At 46.5% G+C, this 22,528-nt stretch overlaps 1 protein-coding gene and 1 non-coding gene across 2 annotated transcripts; both read left to right on the forward strand.

Annotated features, from left to right (window-relative positions):
• Nucleotides 1–30: 30 nt before the first annotated feature.
• Nucleotides 31–21,613, forward strand: HSPA9 (heat shock protein family A (Hsp70) member 9). Its single transcript, XM_061355442.1, has 17 exons — nt 31–169; nt 1,157–1,215; nt 2,380–2,467; nt 2,674–2,855; nt 3,363–3,487; nt 5,043–5,116; nt 5,204–5,310; nt 6,085–6,247; nt 6,903–6,995; nt 8,626–8,835; nt 11,240–11,467; nt 12,250–12,354; nt 13,412–13,529; nt 15,843–15,937; nt 18,168–18,260; nt 19,915–20,055; nt 20,875–21,613. The coding sequence occupies exons 1-17, from the start codon at nt 83–85 to the stop codon at nt 20,932–20,934; spliced, it is 2,028 nt and encodes a 675-aa protein (XP_061211426.1). The 5' UTR covers nt 31–82; the 3' UTR covers nt 20,935–21,613.
• On the forward strand, nt 11,712–11,783 carry LOC133213300 (small nucleolar RNA SNORD63). The gene has a single exon (XR_009725768.1). It is a non-coding gene; the product is annotated as a small nucleolar RNA SNORD63 (small nucleolar RNA).
• Nucleotides 21,614–22,528: the final 915 nt, after the last annotated feature.

Here is a 22,528-nt window from a genome sequence, read left to right on the forward strand (position 1 = left end):
GGCCCACGTGGGTGGAGGATTCCAGAAGAGCCGCGGCCCCGCTTGCAGCCCGTCCCGCCGCCGGCCCGGTCCCGCCGCCGCCATGCTCAGCGCCAGCCGCGCCGCCGCCCGCCTCCCGCTGCTCCTGCCGCGAGGCGGCCCCGCGCCCGCTACTCCCAGCGTGGCGCAGGTGAGCGACCGGGAGGCCTGGGGCGGGGTGGGGGGGAGAGGGGAGCAGAGGAGGCCCGGAGGGTCTATGGGGCATAGGGGGAGCGAGCTGTGGTGACGGCGCCGCCAGCGGGCAAGTCACGACGCGGCGGGGACAGTCCTAGGCCTCGCTCCAGAGCTCTGCCTCGTTGGCTGTCTCCGCTACGGTGCAGGTGTTACGGAGTGAGCCGTTAATGGCGTAGCGGCGGTAGTGAGGAGGGGACGGCGCCCCAGGAGCGCGGTCCGCGGGCCTGGGCCTGCTCCAGGGGAGGTTTGTAGTGAGATCGCTCAGTTCCTCACCCCACGTGTGTGGAGGCAGCGCAGGGAAAGGCCGGGGAGGACAGAGCAGGCCGCGGAACTGGGCACGGCGCTGGCTGGGCCCTGCAGCCTTCCCCGCCCGGGGAGCGCAGCCAGGCCGAGCATCTCGAAGAATTAACGAAATAGCCATGTCCCGGGGCGGGCCTGGCTTTGGTAAGATCGTTAAAAGTCCATTCTGAAAGCAGGAAAACGGATAGCGCTTTCAGAGTCTCCAGGATATTGATCTGTGTGTGCGAAATTACAGCCACTGCGAAGAAAATCTGCTTTTTTCTTCAAAATCTTGGCTGCGGGTTCGTCAAGGCATGTAGGGGGATCATTTGTTGCTGACCACGCATAAGGCTTTGAGAAGTGGGGTTAATGTTTACCTGCTGCTGTTCATTGAGAGCCGAAGGTTCAATGTTAATTCACTGAACCGTTTTTTGACTGGTAGCATGTTACTGGGCTATTTTGTATGAGGGAAATGGCTCTGGTAATACAATGAGTAAGTGCAGTAATTGCTCTTTTTATGGCAGTCTGAATCCTAAATCCTTTCTTACAAAATAAAACATTGTGTAGGACCCTGTTACTTCAGAAGCTGTCAACTTTTGAAGGTCTTGGCTTGAAGGTCACTGAGTGTTTAAAACTTTTTCATTGGAACATCTTTATTTTGTAGACTTTCTGGAATGGCCTCAGTCAAAATGTTCTCAGAGCAGCATCCAGCAGAAAATATGCGTAAGTATTACCTTGCTTTTTCATGTTTGGTTGTTTGATGTTTGTATTTGCTTTCTCTCAGATACCAGAACTGATTGTTGGAGTCAGATGGATTAACAGAGCAAAACCAGCAAGATAAAACTAGACCCTATAGAGATAACTTTTGTATAAGTTTTCTTTGTCTTGTTTCTTCAACGAGAAGTTTAAGAAGTATTTTCCCCCTTCTCCCACCACCAGCATCCACAAAATGTGGATTCTTGAGGTGTTTTTTTTTTTTATTTAATAACCAAGCAACCAAACAAAAAAGCCTCCCATGACTCAAAAAAAAAACCAAAACCAAAAAATAATTACCCCAAACATTGATGGAGCAAAATGTTTTACACTGGCATGAAACAAGAGCGATATGTGGCCCTGTTTCACTACAGATAAAGTTCATTTCAAACAGATTCTGCATTTTAGTCACTTGTTGTACTTGTTGCAAGATAATGTGAAAAGAGCAGCAGTTAATTGTGTAACTTGGTCAGATGTTTTGTGGCTGGTGCTGATTCAGAACATGGAATGGGAGATCTGTTTGTGTTAGGGAGACTGCCCAGTTCTGGTCAGCACAGAGAAACGAAATCACTGCTTTAGGTTATTGGAGCTTTAGGAACTGGAATTAGAGCCACCTAGGGAGTGAGTTAGGATCTTTGGGAGTGAGAAGTGCTATCCTGGTAACATACACGGTTCTGCTCTGCCTTCAGTACGCTTTGTAAATCCCAGAGCATGGGTTATTTATAAGTCAAACCTGTTATTCAGGAGTTCTTTCTGGCCTTGAAGGAGCAATAACCCTTCCTAGAAAGTAGGAGGAGGAGAAGGTTCAAATCTGCCTTGTGTAAGAACCACTCTCCTTCTCCAGATTGAATTTGTTGCAGTTCAGGATCAAATAGATGGTTATCTTTGGCTCTGCCTCAGAGAACCCTGCATGGGTTGAGTAATTTGTTACCTTTGTGTTATCTTCTGTTTGTGCTAAGCACTGATAAATAAACCAATACAATTTATTATTAGCATTTTGACTTCAGGTGAATGGTTCCAGACAAGTTTGAACAGCAAAAGTTGTGTTTGTCCTGTCTCAGGTTAGAAGGTTTTTTGCTATGTAGTTATTTTCTTTTAGTAGTAACTTTATGTTTCCAATTATTTGCTCTACAGCTCAGAAGCAATTAAAGGTGCCGTTATTGGAATTGATCTGGGCACAACCAACTCCTGCGTGGCAGTTATGGAAGGAAAGCAAGCGAAAGTAAGTAAAAAACGAATACCACACACAGTCACAGTCTGGTTCGGGTTGGAAGGGACCTTAAAGCCCATCCAGTTCCACCCCCCTGTCACAGGCAGGGATGCCTTTCAATTGACCAGCACGCAGGAACATTACTAGAAGTTGAATGTCCACCTTAGTGCTCTCAGAGGTACTGTTTTTGATGGCATCCTATCCCATTTTTTCCATAGGTGCTGGAAAACTCTGAAGGTGCCAGGACAACCCCTTCAGTCGTTGCATTCACAGGCGATGGCGAGCGCTTGGTTGGGATGCCAGCGAAGCGGCAGGCGGTAACTAACCCGCACAACACCTTCTATGCCACCAAGCGTCTCATCGGGCGGCGCTACGACGACTCTGAAGTGAAGAAGGATATGTAAGTGAATGGGGGAGAGCAGTTCCGCTCCCAGCAGGAGCACACAAAACACAATGCTGTATAATATGACCTGTTAGGTTTTAAAATACAAGCCACTTCTAGGTTATGTGTTTATGCCCTCATGTCTTGAAGTTTCATGGCTTATATTCTGAGGGCTGTGCTGTATTGTGTTATGTTAGTTGCTGATCATCATAAGGCTTTCAGAGAAGCAGAATAAAGCTTTACTGATGCTCTGTGGGATGGTCAGCACCTACAAATGAAGACTTTTTTTGTTCTTGATCTCCATCAAAGCTGTATAATCACACCTAAGGCTTATGGTGAAATGACGTAGCTGATTAAAAGCAGGAGTGGTATATTGGTACTTCTGTGACTCTCTGGATCCGACGCTGCTGTTGGCAAGCTTAGTGTTTGTCTAGAATTTGTACCTGTTGATCTGCTGATACTAATGGTAGGGGGGTACGCTGTATCTGATACAGGAATTGAGTGTGGAATTCTTCTGTTTTTCAGTAAGAATGTTCCATTTAAAATTGTCCGTGCCTCCAATGGTGATGCCTGGGTAGAGGCTCATGGGAAACTGTATTCTCCAAGCCAGATTGGTGCCTTCGTATTAATGAAGATGAAGGAAACTGCAGGTTGGTACAGCTTGGTCTTTGCCATCTGTGTGCCCAAGTATGACCTTGGTGCTGGGCCATGGTAAATGGAAGTGCTGCAGCCATAAAGGCACTGTTTTGGAATGGGAATCATTCTGTAGCAGACCCTTCATGGGGCATATTGTGGAAGGGTGCAGTGATGGGCTGTTAAAAGGCCTTAAAAAAGATCAGACATTAAGATGTTGGCACAGATTGCCCTGAGAAGCTGTGACTGCCCCAACCCTGGCAGTGTTCAAGGCCAGGTTGGACAGGGCTTGGAGCAAGCTGCTCTAATGGAAGGTGTCCCTGCCTGTGGCAGGGGGTTGGAACTGGATGAGTTTTAAGGTCTCTTCCAACCAAAACCATTCTATGATCTCTGCCTACCTCAGTTTCTAATGTCTAACAACACATTAGTGCTTTACTTAAAACATACTTCTATCAGAATTGCATACAGATTGAGTTGATACTCAGTTTCAATTGAATTGAATACACATTCGCTCAGAAGGGGGAGCTCCTTTTCCTTCTAAGCTGCAGTCCTTGTGCCTTCCTGGCTGCAGCTGAGCATGGGCTGTGGCAGCCAGGCGGTTGAGTGGCCTTGTTCTTATTCAGCTACTAGATATGTAGCAAGAAAAGGAGTGTTCAAGGGGCCTGATTGTCAGGCTGAATGAGTGGTTTCTTAGCCAGTGGTGGCTTCAAATCTTCACTAAGGCAAAATATCCATTGACCTGGAGAATTTTCTTTTTTCTCCTTTCCAATTCCTTATGTGCTTTCTGGGGAAGCTGAGTATAATACATAGAGGCAGTAGTTGCCCTCCACAGGCTCCTTTGGTAAATGTGCATTCAGAGTTGGGTCCTGGGTTCCTGCTAAAGCTCCATCTGAGAGTAAAAAGTGAGTATATGGTATGGAAACATCTAGATGTGATGAACCTGATTTACTCCAAGGATGGTGTTCCTCTGCTTTCAGCAGGGGTTTGCTTCCTCTAGGTCTGTTGGCCTTTGGCCTTGGTGCTACGTGAATTCAACTATTGAATGACCTTGCTTTGCAAGCAAACAAGAAGGTTTATTACCTTAAGTTAGGGTGTAATACAGATTTTTCCTGACTTGTTGTCCCAAATGCTTATGAAGTTAGTACATGTACAATATTTGTACTGTATAAATGTTACTGACAGCGGATTCTGTAAATAGGATGAAAATGAGTAGGTTGTAAGTGCATTATGTGTTGAATACTCCAAGAAATGGGAAACAACTTCAGCCTCACACACTAAAAAGAAAAGTTAAGCTCTCAGATGAGTTCTTGCTCACTAGTGGCATCCAGTTACTGATTGCATTGCAAAGGTGCTTTGCTGTTCTGTCAAAAGTCTGTGAACTACCATTGTTATGTGGAAGGGCTTGATTCCTGCATGGCTCTCTCTGCATCTTCCCCCAAAGCAGCAAGTTCTCAGGCAGCAAGTCTATCTTGTGCTTTTAGTTCAGGAAAATTATTTCAAGCTACTTCGTAACAACTTGGTAGTATTCTTATTTTGTAAGAATAACTTTCTCTTTTGTCCTTTTTCTTCCAGAAAATTACCTGGGGCATGCGGCAAAGAATGCTGTGATCACAGTCCCTGCTTACTTCAATGATTCCCAGAGACAGGTAGTCATCAAGCTGTAAGATTCTGGGGCTTATAAATCGCGTTCAGTTTCTCTCAGTAGTCAGCACTCTTCCTCTTTTTTCCCTCAGGCTACAAAAGATGCTGGGCAGATCGCTGGCTTGAATGTTTTGAGGGTGATTAATGAGCCAACAGCAGCTGCACTTGCCTATGGTTTGGACAAGTCTGAAGACAAAGTGTAAGTGCCTGTTCATTACACCTCCCCTATGTTTAAATAAGCATGCTGTAATTTGCTTTGTAAATGCTGCTGCTTCTTTCTGTTCGTTAAAATCAGTGGTTGGAGTTCTGCCAGAGTAGACTCACAGCTGTGAGTCAGTGCTGTGTTATGTCACCTCTGTTCCATGCCAGCAATACTTGTTAAAGAAAGCAGGTTCATAACTTGCAGCTACGACTTCATTATCAAAGCAGAGTGTTAATTAATTATCTTACCTGCTGGTAGCAGTGAGAGGTGTGGCTAAGGACAGTCGGTGCTGAAGTGTGGCACAAGAGGTGCGCTGAGGTTTGGTGCATGGTGTCCACAGCTTGATCTTCTTCCTGACTGCATTCAGTCTCCTGTCTCTGTCCAGGGTGGTTCTACAAGTGCAGGATGATATTCTTTATTTCTGATGTAGATTATAGTGCTGTGAAAGCCTTGCATTTTGGAAAACATGTATATAATGGTTCTGGTGTCCCTGCTTGCTGCATGGGAGCATGTCTTTTTGAAGAAGGAGGAAATGCTCTCTCTGAACTAACAGGCAGAGTTAAGCACTGTGCAGGACATCTCTCAGAGAAGACTTCCACATGGAGTGTCTGAGGAATGCTTACACTATGTTGTTTGTTTATTGCTGTCTTTAGAGAGGCTTTTAGCTTTAGTGGACAGCAAAATGAGTTCTGCACATTTCATCTCCTGAGGAGAGTGATTTTTCTAGCCACAGAACTTTGGAAAGTCATGTGTTTGTGTCTGTTCTTGCAGTATTGCAGTCTACGATTTGGGTGGTGGCACTTTCGATATTTCCATTTTGGAAATCCAGAAGGGAGTCTTCGAGGTGAAGTCCACCAATGGTGACACTTTCTTAGGTGGAGAAGATTTTGACCAGGCTTTGCTACAGTATATTGTTAAAGAGTTCAAGAGAGAGGTAAGGTGTCTCATCAGAATTCAGTCTTGTTTTACACTTTTCAAAGGCACTGAACTTCTATAGAAAAATGGGAATTTTCTTAAATTATTAGGACTTGGGTTAGTCATCTGTCAGTTGAAATTAAGAGTATTAGACACCTGTTAGCCTGGCTTCCTGTTCTTACACTTGTTTTCTTGAGATGGAATATTCCTCTCTTGGAAAACACAGACCAGCAAGACTCCTGCCTTTTTTTCCTCTACTGTAGCAGGACCACCTTGTACATACACTGCTTGCTTCTGTTAATAAAGATTTGTGGTCCAATTTAATGTGTCAGCACAGATGCATACAGTACAGGGTTGGCTGTCAGAAACTGCAGTGTAATTCCAACTCCTTTGCTAATTCAGTCATCCCTTTATATTCAGTGTTGGAACAGCTTTTCCAAGCTTTCATCTGTAGCCTCCTGTATAATCACCTCTAAAGCAGAAGGCCAGTTTGTGAAATGCTAAATGCATTTGCCAGAAGTGGGAGAGATCAGCAGAAGTGCACGTATCTGGCTGTATTTCTGTAGACATCTTTACAGTCAAGAGTGATAGGAAGGTGAACTGCAGTGAAAAAAAGTTCTCCATGACTCGTGCAAAAGCTGAGAGTCTCTTGACCTGTATCATTTCTCATTCAGATGGGTGTTGACCTGACTAAAGACAACATGGCCCTTCAGAGGGTGAGGGAAGCATCGGAGAAAGCCAAGTGTGAGCTTTCATCATCTGTGCAGGTAGGTGGCTGGGTTCAAAGCAGTCCAGTGAAATATTTTGATACACTAAGTTTTACATCATTTTTGTTTATAAACCTCTGTGAAATTGCTGCTTTTTCTTGTGGTGGCAGAGCAAGGTTCTGTGTAACCAAATGGCATCACTTTAACTAAGTCCTTTAGCAGGGTGGACTGTTTAGGAGCAGTTAATCGTTGGAAGCTAAGAATGTTGGTGGGTTCTGCCTTTCTTCTGGCACCACATTTTCCAGTCTTGCAGGGAACATGGCCTTGTTCCGAACTTAGGTATTTCAGAAGTATGATGGGCATCAGGGAATTCAGCTGTAGCTAGTACTGCTGGGTTACTGGAAGCGCTTGCAGATTTGTGCAAGCAGTTCCAAAGCCTTGGAGCTACTCATTCCACTGAAAAAGCTAATGTTTTTAATAGGAAATAATTTCTAGAAAGAATCTTTACTTATTTGCCTATAGAGAGACAATGGGCAATATATACCCCCTTTTTTTTTCCATCTGCTTTGTATATAAATGCAGTCAAGCATGTCCTCTATTCACTACTGAATCAGAAGCTGGAGAAGCAGCAAGTTGGGGGTATAATAGTCTTGCCTAAGAGAAATTAAGGTCAATTATATAGTAATTGAAATGGGGACTCTGCCAGTTTCTAGGTTCTGAATAAACATTTTTTTTTATGGTGGTCTTTTTGTTGGCCAGTGGGGAGCTCATAGCAAGGAGTTTAGACCAGTCACAATGGATGCATAGTTCTGCCAGAGACATAGCAGGCTCTGTTTTACTAGCTCAGGAGTTGGCAAATGCAGTCTGTTCATACCAGGAAAAACTGAATTCCTTAACTCTTTAGCAGGGGAGGGAAAAACAACTTGGTTTGGGCCCTATTTCCCCCAATATTTTTGACCATGATCTATAAAGTGAATGTGCACCTCTGGTCAGTAACATGGGTTTAGTTCTTGTTGTATAGACTTAATCTCTAGAGTTTAAACCATAGCTATTTTTAATGGCTTTGATTTATATCATCTTTTGATGTCAGCATGACTCAGCATTTGAACAAGATGGTTTTGATATAAGAATTGCTTTAAAAATCCAGCATGTAAATTTGTAAGATGATTCACAAATAACCATGAAAAGTGGATTCTGATACTGGTGAACTGTGCATTAAATGGCAACGGGCTGGTTGTTGAACATGAGCTATTTGCATTTAGAAAACAGTCACAAGTTATTTCTTTCAAGTAGCTTACCTCATATGAAATGTTAAGTCATTTGGCAAAATCTTCTGGAACTCTGATGATGGGCTTTCTTCTGTGTTGTGCTAAAGGAAAAGCGTTGAGGTTGTGGCTTCCAGTGTTTTACCTCTTGCCTCCTGGCTATGATAAAAATAAAAGATCTTTAAATAACACAATATCAAAGTTGAAATTTAATAGTTATGAGATGTGCAACAAAATAATTTTCCTGTCTCTTGTCTGAAACATCAGACATAGGAGCCTGCCTGTTGCCACTTAAAGACTGGGCTGCAGAGTGAACAGACACCTAAATGCTTCAGAACTGAACCTGTAACTTGATCTAAAACCTGTATGTAGCTGCCTTGTTTTCCATTCCTGGCTTTCACTTCCTGTCTGTTTCTGTGCTGCAGACTGACATCAACTTGCCATACCTTACTATGGATGCCTCTGGACCAAAGCACTTGAACATGAAGCTGAGTCGCTCACAGTTTGAGGGCATTGTAGCTGATCTGATCAAAAGGACAGTAGCACCATGCCAGAAAGCCATGCAGGATGCTGAAGTCAGCAAGAGTGACATCGGTGAAGTCATCCTCGTCGGTGGCATGACCAGAATGCCAAAGGTATGAGATAAGTTCCTGTTACAGGCAAAGCTGGCACAGCTGCACAGTGCTTCCTGTTGGGGCGATCTGTAACAGAGAAGTTGGGAGTCTGATAACTTCAGAGCACCAGCAGCTGAAGGCCCCCAGGAGCAGGGCGGATGTGCTAAGTAGTCACATGAAATCAGTGGCAAGGGCCTCTCTCATCCTGTTTCACTAGTTCAGCTTGCATCTGGGGCCTGAGTTGCACTTTGCAAAGACAACTGGGAGGTACCAGGAGTTGAAAATTCAGCTTGGCTTTCTGATACGGACTGAACATGGGCAGCACTGTTCAGATATATGAGGTGTTTTCACTTGTTATGGACTTCAATGTGTGATAAAGGTACACTTCAGTGACAATAACCTATCAACAATCTTTCAGTGGATTTCTTCCTCTATGTAGAGCACTTAAAATCACCAGTGAAGAAACTCAGTGAGCAAAATTGCTTTATTACCTGCTGGTTGCACATACTCAGCTGTCTCTTTGAGACTGGGTCTTGTCAAGCATATTTAACTGGCTGCTCTAAACTGTTGTTACCTAACACATAGCTCTTGTATTCTGTGGCATTAAGCACCAACAGGTAACCTAGAAGCTTGCTTTGCAGTTGTGCACCATCTTGCAGATAAGGTGCTGTCTGCTGGTGACCTACTGTTCTTGTTCATAGTGCAAACTGCTGCTTGGCTCTCCTGGAGTCAAAGCTGTACCTGTGTGTACACTGCTCCCTTCAAGGGTACAGCTTGTCCTTTACTGCAGAGATCATCAAAATCTCATTCCATAGGGATTTGTCAGGCTTGGGCTGCTGCTGTAAAGATTTGTGGTTTGCAGGTCCTTTTCTAGGATAGTAGGTGTGTACATGGTCCTGCTTGGGGTTGATTTGGGGTTTGGTGGTAGGGCTTTTTCCTTGCTGTGTTAAATGAGCCTGATGGCTGGAGGTGATATTAGTGTGTGCATAAGGTCACTGGGGCAGGGGAGCCAAGATAAAGAGAGGCTGCTGCTCTGGCCAAAGCTCAGGTGGAGCTACTGTGCTATACTTTCTTAAGTGCCTCCTGTTCCAGCTGGATAAGGGAAAAATGGCGTAGTTAGCTGCATATAAAGTGCTGAAAAGCACTTTTGGAATGGGGAAGCCCTTCCTGAAACATGATGTATTCTTTGGGAATGGAAGAGAGTACTTAAACATTGACTTTATTTTTGTATTATTATTGTTATTTTTACTTCTTTACCCATTATTTTTAACCCCTTGCGCATCTGTGGCTTTGAGCTTACATCAGGCTTCCCTGAGCACCTGTAGTTAACAGCTCTGCCTTCAAAGCAGTGCTCGTATGTTGCACAGAGTTTTCTCTTTTGTACGCTCTGTTCGCTTCCCCCTGCTAGGAGGGAGCGTGCCTTCTTTGGAGCACTCACGTGGCCACTGCTCCAGGAAAAGTGTAGTGGGTGGTTAGAAGTAATGTTTCTTTTGTACTGTAAAATGTGCCTCTAGAGGGAAAGATTTGCACTTAATTATATGCTGATACAGAAAGTGTCTTCCTCTGTAATGAACACTCTCATCAGATGTTTCTTGGCTTAAGTGCAGAGGAGTTGGACTTCTGCTTACAGCAGTTTTCCAGGCTCACCTGTGGCACGTGTGCCTCACAAATGTACTTTGAGAGAAGGGAAGCTGCAAGGGGGAACCAAGTCCCACACCTTCCTCTTGCAAGGCAGATGAGTGGTCTACTGAGCTGTGCTCTGGCGCAGACCTTACTGACTGCATTCCCTTCTAGACACTTCAGTAGTACATTTGTTGCAATCACAGGCACATCCAGCTGAAAGGGCAGTGCTAATAACACAGCTCAAGCTGATGCAGCAAATTTATTTCTGGTGAACAACAGTCCATCAAGTAAGAAGTTTGAAAACACTGTACTTCATACATTTTGAGTTACTTTTTCCCCTCCCCCTTATTCCACAGAAACAAGATGAACCATCCTTCTGCACTGCGTGTTTTACCTTCCCTGTGATCTGCCTCCACAGCTGTCCTGTCCTTGACAGCTCTGTGCTGCCCAGTGTTGGCTTGTACATGTTCTCGGGGAGCAGTCCTTGACTCCTGCTTCATAAACATGGAGCAATCCCTTGGCTAGGAAAGGACTGATGTAGGTTAACTTGCAACTGGCAAGGGTGTCCCCAGAGAAGGGGTTGTCTAGACTGAAGTGAGTGCACTTAACAGCGTGCGTGGAAGATGGGGAAGTAGGGAGCAGTTCCAAGCCTGAAGCTTAGTGTTTTCATCATGCCACAGGGTTATGTGGCAGCAGAAGTGTAAAGATACAAACCTTTAGCCAAGGTGGCATGTTCATGTGAACACAGCACTGGGTGGTAATGTTTCATTCTTCATCTGCATTGTACTTCCTCTCCATTCAGGTGCAGCAGACTGTACAGGATCTGTTTGGCCGTGCTCCTAGCAAAGCTGTTAATCCTGATGAAGCTGTTGCTATCGGTGCAGCTATTCAAGGTGGTGTGTTAGCTGGTGATGTTACTGATGTGCTACTGCTGGATGTAACACCCCTCTCCTTGGGGATTGAGACACTGGGAGGTGTCTTCACAAAGCTCATCAACAGGAATACTACCATACCAACAAAGAAGAGCCAGGTACACATTTGCTCTTGATGGGTGGGTCTTTTGTGGTGGTCTCAAACACCCAGTGAAGGCTACCAAAAACATCCCAGTAGATGGTCTTGCTTCATCTGGCAAGGAAAAACAGCACAGAAATTAGATTTAATGTCAGCCACTGAGTGTCTCTGATGATTACGGTGCCCAAGAGGGGAGGTGAGTCAAGTTAATGTGTACCAACATACCTTGGGATGTTTGTGGCTTGGTCAGGGTTGCAGTCTGTGTGCCATGATGTTAACTGTCAACACATCATTCTGAAGAAGAATTGTGTGGAGACCTTCTGTAACTGAGCACCACGCTCCTTTCAGCCCACCTTTCTTTGCCTGCATGCCATGAAGGTATTACTTTTTCCCTTGTGTTGTACAGCCCTAGCAGACTTGGGTGTGATCCTTTGCCTTGTCTGGCTCTGCTAGTGTGTGTTCTTACTGATAACCTTGGTTCTGTTGGGGGTGTGGGGCTGGGGCAGGAGCCCTGCTGCGTCAGGAGGAAACGTGGCTGGCTGCCACTGGAGCCTGCTGCTGGCGTGGCATGGCCAGTGCCTGTGCACTCAAGTGCATGTAGGACAAAAGGCCAGTGAGCTTGGCTGTTCAAGTCTTGATGCCTCAGTGGTTTGTCAGAGGAACGGGAACAACAAGGATGTAATGATTCTTTTATCTCCCAAGTAGCTGCTGCTTGTTCCTTGTTTAGTCAGTTTGTAACTGCATCAGGGCATGTGTTGCAATTTACTAACTATCCAGTAACTTTCTGTTCCTTTTCCATAGGTATTTTCCACAGCTGCTGATGGGCAAACACAAGTGGAGATTAAAGTATGCCAGGGAGAGCGAGAGATGGCTAGTGACAACAAGCTTCTTGGCCAGTTCACATTGGTACGTTGGTTCCTCAGTCTTCATGACCTTAGACTTGACTTTCAGAACCTTCTCCATTACAGCTGACCCCTGAAGGCAGTGTTGAGGCAGAGTCATCTTACAGAAGACACTTGACCCTATCTGTAGTAAAAAAGCTGTCTCTTAAGGCATTGCCTGGTTCTGGGGCAGTCGTTCAACAGCAGGAGAGCAACCAGCATTTAAGATGGAGCTCAGAAGTTTCTAAGTAGTGTTATATGGCACAGGGGCTACTGCAGCATTAGGCTCTGGTCAGCTAAAAGGACTCTCTTTGCTTCTGGGCACAAAGAGCTCTGTATGAGCAGGCCTGTGCAGCACACAACCTGAATGCTGGCCTTTCGTGTTGCAAAGACAAAACCTGGAGCAGGCTCTGTGATACCTGCAGTCCCCAGGATAGCCCATTTCTAGCCTGGTACTGTGGCTGCCTGTCTCCTTAGGCAGAGTTGTTTTGGTCAGTGTTGGCAAAGTTTGGCACCATTATAACTGTTTGTCCAAACTTCCTGTTGCTAGGAAGGGCCTTGCCTTTTCTTTTGCACTCTTGAAGGAAGCTGCACTGCCTGTCACTTCCTTAAAATGGTTGCCTCAGAGGTAGTCAGTGAAGTCTGTTTATGTCCAGAACTGAGGAAGTAGGCATCCTGCTATGTCCATGGAAGAGGGGCTTGTTCAGCAATAAAACAGAACCTGTTTCACATTGAAACCAAACCTGGGGCTGCCTCTCGTGGTTTCTGTGTACTAGTCCTAGGTTGAAATCTGTATTCTGTTAAATCAGTCAAGCTACTACAATCACCACAATGCCAACAGGTATGTAGAATATTTGGCTCTGAGGGTTAGTTAATAGTTGATTTGAGCAACCAGGTCTAGTGGGAGGTGTCCTTGTCTGTGGCAGGGGATTGGAGCTGCATGAGCTTTAAGGTCCCTTCCAACCCAAACCAGTTTGGGATTCAGCTGACAGATCACCAAGATAACGTGCCCAACCTTGGAGACTTGCACCTTGAGCTCATGTTTGTGTGTGAGCTAATGACAAAGTACTTCTCATTCTCAGGTTGGGATTCCTCCAGCACCACGTGGAGTGCCCCAGATTGAGGTCACTTTTGACATTGATGCTAACGGTATCGTTCATGTGTCAGCCAAGGATAAAGGCACCGGCCGCGAGCAGCAGAGTAAGTCCTCCGGGATGCTGCCTAGGGAGGAAGAGGAGGAGGAGGAGGAAGGGTGTGGAGCAGTGATGGTGCCATAGCATGCTGGGCACTGAGGGAACACTGGGTGACTCCAAAGGTAATGGGAGTGCTCACTTGATGGGCATCCCACAGGCCAGGGGTGGGGACTGTGCAGCATGTTACTTGATTGAGGGTAAGGATGGCACAGGCAATCTGTTGCCAGCACAGCACAGATGTGGTTGAAGTCATCTTAGCCTTAGTGCTTCCTCTGGAAAGGGCAGCAAAAGGTTAACTGCAAAACAAAGTAGGGAAAGGAAGAAGTGACAACTGACCTGTAACTTCCTTTCAAGGAAGTAAAGCGTCTGTAAACACATAGCGCTCTGTGAGCCTGCTGACAGAGAATGCCACTGATGGACACGCTCTCCTTGTGCATTAGGCAGAATGCGCATCTGCTTTTACTAAGGAAGTCCTCACTGGCGGGGTTTTACCACAGTCCAAGTCATTTTTGCGCTCTGTGACAGTCCTTTCTTGGCCTTGCTGTCTGCTCTGATGGCTGTAGCAATCTTTCAGCAGAGTGCAGCTGTTCCCTGGGGTTCCCTGTGTGGATCAGCTGTGCCTCAGTCCCCAGAGGTGTCTGTGGAGCAGGGCTCCTGGTGCCTTACAGAGCATCCTGTGTCACTGGGAGCTCAGTGCAATGACATTCTGCCCTACATTATCCTGAAGTGACAGAAATCAAGGTTTGGGAATCCAGCACCTTGTACAAATTATTTTTGAGCTGTGCTCCTGGGCATGCTGCTCCTTTGGGAATGCCCTCTGCTAACACGTTGAGAGACTGCTGTCTGTGGCTGCCTGCAGAGAGAAATCAAATTGGGAAGATCTCGGTTGAATTCAAGGCATGGCACATACAGATGAGCAGATCAGCTCTGTGCCAAGACCCTGTTTTGTTTCTAATTACTCCATCACAGAGGACTTGAAACCCAGGTATTCTGAAGCAGCAGGTGTTTTGCCTAACCATGTTGTTCATTTTCAGCCATTTAGGCTGGCAGCATCTCTAAATGACAGGGGGCTTGGGGACTTGAAGCTGTTACTATACTTTGCTCTATAGTGCAGTGAAACATTAGGCCCAGTGTTCTGGGGTAGTAGACGAAACTTGGTGTTTTCTGGAGCTCTGTTGTGGGCTCAGAACATTCATTGGAACCGCTTCTAGATTCCACTGATACAAAATAGATCTCTTGTGCCTCAAACTGGGAAGCCTCTATATGGCCTGTCAGTTGCTTCTTGGAGGCAACCACTTGAGCAATCAAATGCATGCTCCATTCAAGAAAACTATTGTTAATTGTATTGGCAACTTGAAGGTATGTGCTGCACTCCAAGCATCCTGCCTGGTTTCTGGCAGAAATCTGTTACCAAACCCACACTGCTTGTTACTTTGATTTCCTTGTACTTTTTTGATGGGTGGCAGCCTTCTAGCTCTAAATAAACATCTCCTGATATTAGGCAACCAGGATTTTTTAGCTGCCTCCCTGTATGCAGACGTGGTCCTAATTATAAAGCTGAGCTGCTCATCCCACGTCTGCGCCCAAAGAAGACATGTGCGTATGTCTTTACTCAGGGTTATGTACCATTGACAAATACTATGTAGAAAACTTATAATGAGGATCTTGATACATCCTTTTTTTGGACTTTGTGGTATCCTGGATGTTGGTCCTTTCCTTTGCAATGAAATTATGCTTTGTTGCAGAAATTAGCTTAAATCTAGACATTTTTTGCCGCTAATGGAGGAGGGGAAAAAAGGGGGGAGGATCTTAAGAGCCTGCCCATAGACTTGCACTATGCTCACTTAAGGGCAGTGTGAGGAGCTGGATGGAGGGAGTGTTGTCTTACCCTACTACTAGCCTGGGCTGCTTTCCAACAGTGAAAGGAGCCTCTGTCCCCTGGTAAAACGATTTCTTCTGTTTGGATTTTGCTGTTGGTTGGGGTTTTGTGGGTGTAACCTGCTAGAGTGTCCCCTTGGTTTGGGGGCCGGGGGGGTGGTACACATGCACTTCCCAGGAGGACTGAAGAATTGTCAAAGTGACTTGCAGCCCAGTGGGCTGGAAGTGTCTGGCGGAGCTGGGGCATTCATAGATCTAAGATGTCTGGCTTTTATCTTGCCAGCAGCCTCACTGCCTCTTCAGAGGCTGTCTTTGTACCTCGTGGGAGGTCTTCACAGGTGCAGAGTCCTTGAGCAAAGCCACTGCCATTGAGAGGGTTTGGGAAGTAACTTCCTTTCCTCAAAGATGAGAGGACATTATTAATGCTTCTTCTCTAATGCAGTTGTTATCCAGTCTTCTGGCGGCCTTAGCAAAGATGAAATTGAGAACATGGTGAAGAATGCAGAGAAATACGCAGAGGAAGACAGGCGAAGGAAGGTAACGTGATCATTCTGGTACCCTTCAGCTTGTGGGTGCCTGCTGGCTGTTGCTGTTCCGTGCCATTAACTGTGTCAGCCTTTGAAGGAGCTGCAGGCTCTGCTCTGGATAGTCTTGAGCTGTTTGCTTGTGTTGTTACCTGGGTATCTGCTTCCTTATATTCAGTTTACACTCCAGAGATGCAGTGTGGTGTGTGCAGGGGCACTTGGATCTTGGGTTTGGGTTGGGAAACTTGCCCTGTTTGCCTAGCACTGTAACTCCTCCCTGAAGAATTCCTGGGATGTGGAGGCAGCAGTAACTAGACTCACCTGCCTATTAGTCATAGCAAAGAGCTTTGCAGCTCTAGCTATGCTTTTTGTCATCAGTGCTCTTCACTGTCCACCTGCCTATTATCTTGGCTGTTGATTTTAAGCTAGCCTGCTGCAGCTGGGTTCTCACAGTGATGTTCCCTTTAAATGGAGGCAGTATGGGGACATTTAACCTACTTTCTCTGAGAGAGTTGACTTTAAAGCTTAATTTATACAACCTGCCAAGCAAAGCTGCACCTCAGCCTCTTTGTAAGTGGGAAGTTGCTTTACTTAGTGCTCAAAGTCTCACTGTGGCATCTCGACTGCTGTATTCATCTGGGCACAGGAGTTGCCCTCAGTGCAGGTGGAGTGATCAAGAGGGGTTTAAAAGCCTCACGGTCTTGGTCAAGAAAAGACTGACACTTGCCATGATTGAGTGACTGAACCTGTGATATACAAAGGATATACAAGGTTGGAACTAATTGGTTTAATGAGGGTAGTGCTAATGAGTTAAGCTACTAAATACAGAGGTGGGGAGACACAACACAGGCCTGCTTTGGGATGTGGCACCAGTGTATATATAATGTTTGCTAAAACTGGCGCACAGGATTGATCCCCTTTGTGTTCTCCTGGTCAGTAGAAACCTGCCTGAGGTGTTCAGGCAGTGCTGTAAATCCCACCTGCAGTGCTGAAGGGATCAGAAGAGGACTGAAGGGGAGAGTGCATGGAATAAGTTCACTTGAAGCAGCATCTTCTTGCTTCAGAACCCCTACAGCCACAAAACGCTGGCTCTTAGTAGCAGTTGTAGGTTAGATGGAGAATCTTTGAAGACCTTGGCCTGAAAGTGCCACTGTTCAAATAACTATCACTGCCATGAAGTGGGGGTGCTGGCCTTGCATTTGAGGAGGCTGCACTGACAACTTTTCTGTTGCCTTTGATTTTTGTATCTTAAGTTGCTGAGTAAGTTTTTCCCCATTGTTGCTCTGAAGTGGGGCTCATCCTCGCCCAGTGACATATGACAGGAGGACATCAGGTTACTTTTTAACTAATTTCTCTTTACTTGATGTACATAACTATCAGAATTCCCTCGTTACACCTTTCCAATCACATTTTTACTGCCACGGAAAACCGTGGAATGCATAAACTGAGTTACCACTGATGGATTTGGCATCCTGCTGTGAACTTTGACATCCCACAAAGAGGGAAGGTAGAATGTAAAAACAAAATCACTTTTCAGCAGATTTCCAATGGAAGTGGTTTCTCTCCTGAGAACGGAATCACACCCTTGTCCAGGCAGACTGTGTTCTTTCAGATAGGCGTCCCAGAGGACCTGTTGCTGGTGAAATAGTTCCTGTTGTCGCAGGGCCTGAATTATGCCTCAGCAAGACTGCTGCTCCCTCGTACTTACAGCCTGCCTGCTCCCCTGTGGGTTGTCTTTGCAACAGTAACATCAGGAACTGGTATTTGTTACCTAGCACAGTGGGGTTTTTCCACTGTTGAGATGCTACAAGCACTTTTAATAAGGCAATATGAATAAAACAATCCAGTTTTAGTTGTCTCTAGTGCCCTCCTTGCTGAAGAAGCTTATTTACCAACAGCTGTGTGCTTTCCTGAGGAACAGAGCACAGAGAGCTGCGCTGGCTCTGCAGTTGCTGGCTTTCTCAGCGTGCCAGCAGCCATGCTGCATTAGTTGCTTCTACTTCCAGAGGAGCGAGTTTGAGTGTGAAAGCATGAGGACTGGCTTGCACAGGCTGCCTGGGCTTTGGTGCCTGAATGCGTCCAGATCCACTTTGTTTTCATTTCTTCCTGCCATTAAGGAGGATGCTGGGTGAGAACTAGAGTGGAGGTTGGCAGTTTGGGGAAAGAAATATCAGGTGTCACATGTACACAGCTTGTGTCGCCAGTGATGTGTGCAGCAGGCCCTTATGAGCTCTCTTACCCAGGAACGTGTGGAAGCTGTGAACATGGCTGAAGGCATCATCCACGACACAGAGTCTAAGATGGAGGAGTTCAAGGATCAGCTGCCAGCAGATGAGGTAGGTAGCTTCTGGTCCTGTAGTGGTAAAGGAGGTAAGATTCCTCACTAAGGCTTTGCTCAAACTCTCACTTAACTCACAGCCGGCTCTGACTGGCAGGACCGACTCTGTGCGTATTTCCATGCCATGGAAGGACAGCACAAAGCAAAGTCATTGATTTCTGCTTTTTGCACTTGATGGGTGGGGTGAACGTGGCTGATGGGAGGGTGTAAGGACATGCTTGGTGCAGATAATGGCAAATATCCTATTTCAAAGTGAGAGTTCAGTGTTGCTGAAGATCTGAGAGCCTTGGAAGCTGTTACTGAAAGATTTCTGCATGGATTATGTCCTTGGCTTGGCCTTGTGGTTTGATAAGAGCTGTGCTGTAGCCTGTGCAAGAGGAGAGTTTCTCTCAAAAGCTGGAGTTGATGAATGGTGCTTACCCAGGTGTTAGCAGGGGGGTAAAGGCAAACGGGCTCTGTGGTCCCAGTGGTACATACACAGCACCCAAGAACTCGGAGGTGATGAAAATCCACTTAACTCCAGTTTTTCTTCGATTGGAGTGGATATTTAGTATCAAAAGGGCGCTTTTTACACCACGAAGTGACAGTTCAGTGTCTGCATTAAGAATTTCAAAAGGAGGTTTAAAACAAGAGTGCACAATCTGCAAGTTAACAACTCTCAGAAGCAGCATGAAAGGGCTCCGGGGGGCTCTGTGGGGCATTTGAGGGAGCAGGATTATTGTTTACTGGTAAGTACCCTCTGACCATTTTAAATGGTGGTCTTCAGCCCAGCTTCTCTCTCTAGGGTGGATATTGGCTGACTGGGGTTATGGTGTTTTCTCTCACAGGAGCACAGAGTTTAAGTCTTTGTTCCCTGCAGGGGCTGCAGGGATATTCTAGGGGTGAATACAAAGGCAAAGCTGGTAGCAGTGCTTGGAAGATGCCCTGTGCCATCTGCATGGAGATGTGGCCTGACACAGAAGGCATTGATCGCATTCGCTTTCCTGTGGGTCTGTGTAAGAGCTCTGCCCACGGTTTGACTGGGAGCTGCTGAGCAAGCACAGCTGCAGAGCTGTCCCCCAGTAACCTGCCTTCTCCAGCCTGCCCCTCGCACTGTGCCAGCCTGGCAGAGAACTGCCAGACCACGGGGAGGCTTTGGCAGATGGCTGCAGGGGCTGGGACGAGAGTGTATTGCTTTGGTTTGTCTCTCTGCTCCTTCTCCCATGTGCAACAAAGGGATTAAACAGGGTGGCAAACAGCCTTATGCATTGGCTTTCTGACAGTGCCCTAAGTATAGCTGAAAACCAGCTTGCCTTTCCCTTTAGCCTGGCTCCTGGGCTGACTGACTCACTGCTGAGGTGTGCCAGGGAGAGCAGCTCTCCTCCTTGACGGGCTGTTCTCTCTCTGTGGGGCTCTCTGTCCTTGGCACCTCTGCTGAGACGGCAAACAAGGGGACCGATTAATGCCAACTGTGGCACATTTAGTGATGTGGACAGGTGCCCATTGGGAATGGAGCACAGTCCGAGTCCCTGCAGAGCATATGGCTCAGTTTGAGACTCAATTTCATGGCTTCTAGCAAACAAAAACGGTAGTCTTGCTGTGGCCAGTAGGTGTGTGAAATGGCAGTGAACAAAGTACAAGATTTTACCATGTGTTTTGTGTCTTACTTGCAGTGCAACAAATTAAAGGAAGAAATTGCTAAAATGAGGGAACTTCTGGCTCGTAAAGATAGTGAAACAGGAGAAAACATCAGGCAGGCAGCAACCAGCCTGCAGCAGGCTTCCCTGAAACTCTTTGAAATGGCATACAAGAAGGTAGGTTCATGGTGACTTCCATCTTGCAGCCCTCAGATGGGGAGGGGTGGGTTGGGACACCAGTTCGGGTCAGTTAAAGCTGCCCTTGGTGGTAGCACTGAGTCTCTGCAGTTCCCTCTGGGTGACACTTGCTGCAGGGGCAGCTGTGAGAGGTCGGATAGGGTTGAAGGCCTTGAAATCTTGGCCATCCTGCTGTAGGTCGCCTGCCTTCTAAGCAGTGTGTGATGTTACTGTGCACTGTTACATGGAGAAGTGATGGAAGCTCCCAGTAAGAGCACAGTCAGGGATTTCCCCTAAGTGTGCAAAGTGCCTAAGGAAGTAAAGTAACATCTGGGCTTACTTTAAGGATGGCTGTAGAACAGGTTTCCTGTTCAATCTGCCCAGATTACTGTAGTAAGGCAGCAGGGTTTCATTCCCAGTCTCCATCCCCATGACAGGCCCCCAGTTTGAGCCCTGGTGCCCAGGGGAGCCTCCCGGGGTGGCAGCAGCACACTCTCCCTGGGTGGGGTGACCTTGGTGGTGCTAAGCTGTCTTTCCTGTGGAAAGCTGCTTTTCTGATGTCAAACTGAAGATGTTCAGTGCTGCAACGTAAGCTCATTACATCCACTGGGAACGCATCAATAAAAGGGAAATGATGTCCTTTGCTGTAGTAAGTCATGCAGAGATGAAGGTTGTTTCCATTCTCCAGTGGACAGTCACCTTTTTCACTGCAGGAAGGGTTTCTTCAGTCTAGACCTGACCTAAGCAGCTATGTAGCAGGGGGGAAAGAAGTCTAGGAGAAGTATTCTGTTGTTAACTAACAGACTGACTCTTTCACAGATGGCCTCTGAACGAGAGGGTTCTGGAAGTCCAGGGGATCAGAAGGAAGAGAAGCAATAAGAAGTCTCTGTCTTGCCTTGACTAGGGTATGAAGAGGAGGTTAATTTTTCTTGATGCTTGGGAGAGAAGGGACCTTCCTGAGCAGCAATGGGCAGAATTCAGACTTACTGTGTTTTTGCAGTATTCTATATATAAAATTCTTTAATGTATAAACTTAGTGATGTGTCTGCTAGGTAAATTGTCACTTGATGAAAATTAATTCATGCCAGACAAAGTTAGGTCTCAACCAAGGCTCCTGGGGACTCGCTGATCATATATTTCTGATACTTGCCACAATGGTGTACTAAATCTGATCTCCAAGTCTGGAACCCATGTCACTAAATCGAAAGGTGGAGATGGAAGTCCTGCTGGAACCGGGAGGAGAGTAACACCAGCATGGGCACTGCTTGTCGATGTGAGTACTTGTGAGCAGGTGCTGAGGCCTGTGAGCAGCAGTGCTGGGGCTGGTTCCACTGCTAGAGAACATTCAGAGCTGCAGCAAGCCTAGTGCCCTTCTTCAGACGGAGAGGGGTTACTTCAAACTTAGCTGTAGCATCATTTCTTATGAAAGAGGCTACATGGAAGTTAATAGCTTGCTTGTCTGAGCCTTCTGCTCCATCCTGTGTCTGTTCTCTGCGTATGGTAAAGCAATTTCCTTGATAATAAAACTGTTATTGGATCCATTCTGGATTTTTTTAAATAAAGGCAGAAAAGTGTCCAACATGGAGTTCTTGGTATCCTGGCCTTCGGTGGGGAACATGAGCTTGGTGACTGCCTGAATGCTCCTGGGGGGAGCAGGCAGCCAGCTGCAGTGGCAGCAGCTTTTTGCTTCGTTCATGTGCAAAAAGAAGGTACCTGGTGACAGGTTAGTGTCTGTCCCTTCTCTGGGTGTCACCACTGTGTTCCTACAGCTGCATGGAAGCCCTGTGCTGGTGGGCTGTAGCTGTGGGACTTCATCATCAGGCACTTTGTGCTCAGACTCAACCTTCTGATGCAGATTTGGAGCAGCCATTGGCCACTGCTGCTTGCAGCAACCAAATCTTCCAAACCTTTGCAGTCTTGCCATTATACTACTGTTTCTCCTTTCCCCCCCCTTCTGCTACTCTGTGTGTATAATGGACTGCAACATTTACAGCTGCTTTGTCCTCACAGCTCAGATATTCAGGAGGGAGGAAGGATTATTCTTTCTGGCACTCTAGCCAGTTTCCTTAATAAGAGAAACTACATTGGGGAAAGCCCATATCCTAGTTCTGCAAACTCTTTCAAGTCATGGATGGGCCCAAGGCTTCAGACACTGAATTCTGCCCAACAGTCCTAGTCCTGAAGACTCGAAGCAGCTTCCTCTTTGGTCAGCTGAGGCCGCTGAAGTGGACAGAAGGGCATAAGCAGCAACATGATCTGTCAACTGAGGGAGCTTGGAACAGTGTGGCCTGGGCATGAAGGTGAGGAAGGAGCCTGGTGCAGCCGCAGGAGCAGGTCAGAGGCAGTGCTGTGAGTGCCCAGCCTGCACCACCCTTGATGCGCATGGAGCACTGGCAGGTTTGGGTAGCAAACTGGAGCATGTTGAGCTGTGTTACTGAAGGGGAACCGGGCAGTTTCAACCCGAAATGCTGTG

The sequence above is a fragment of the Neopsephotus bourkii genome, unplaced genomic scaffold, assembly GCF_033783945.1.
Source record: "Neopsephotus bourkii isolate Nb327-2 ecotype Australia unplaced genomic scaffold, CSIRO-AGI_Nbou_v1 NB_803, whole genome shotgun sequence".
Lineage (NCBI taxonomy): Eukaryota > Metazoa > Chordata > Aves > Psittaciformes > Psittacidae > Neopsephotus > Neopsephotus bourkii.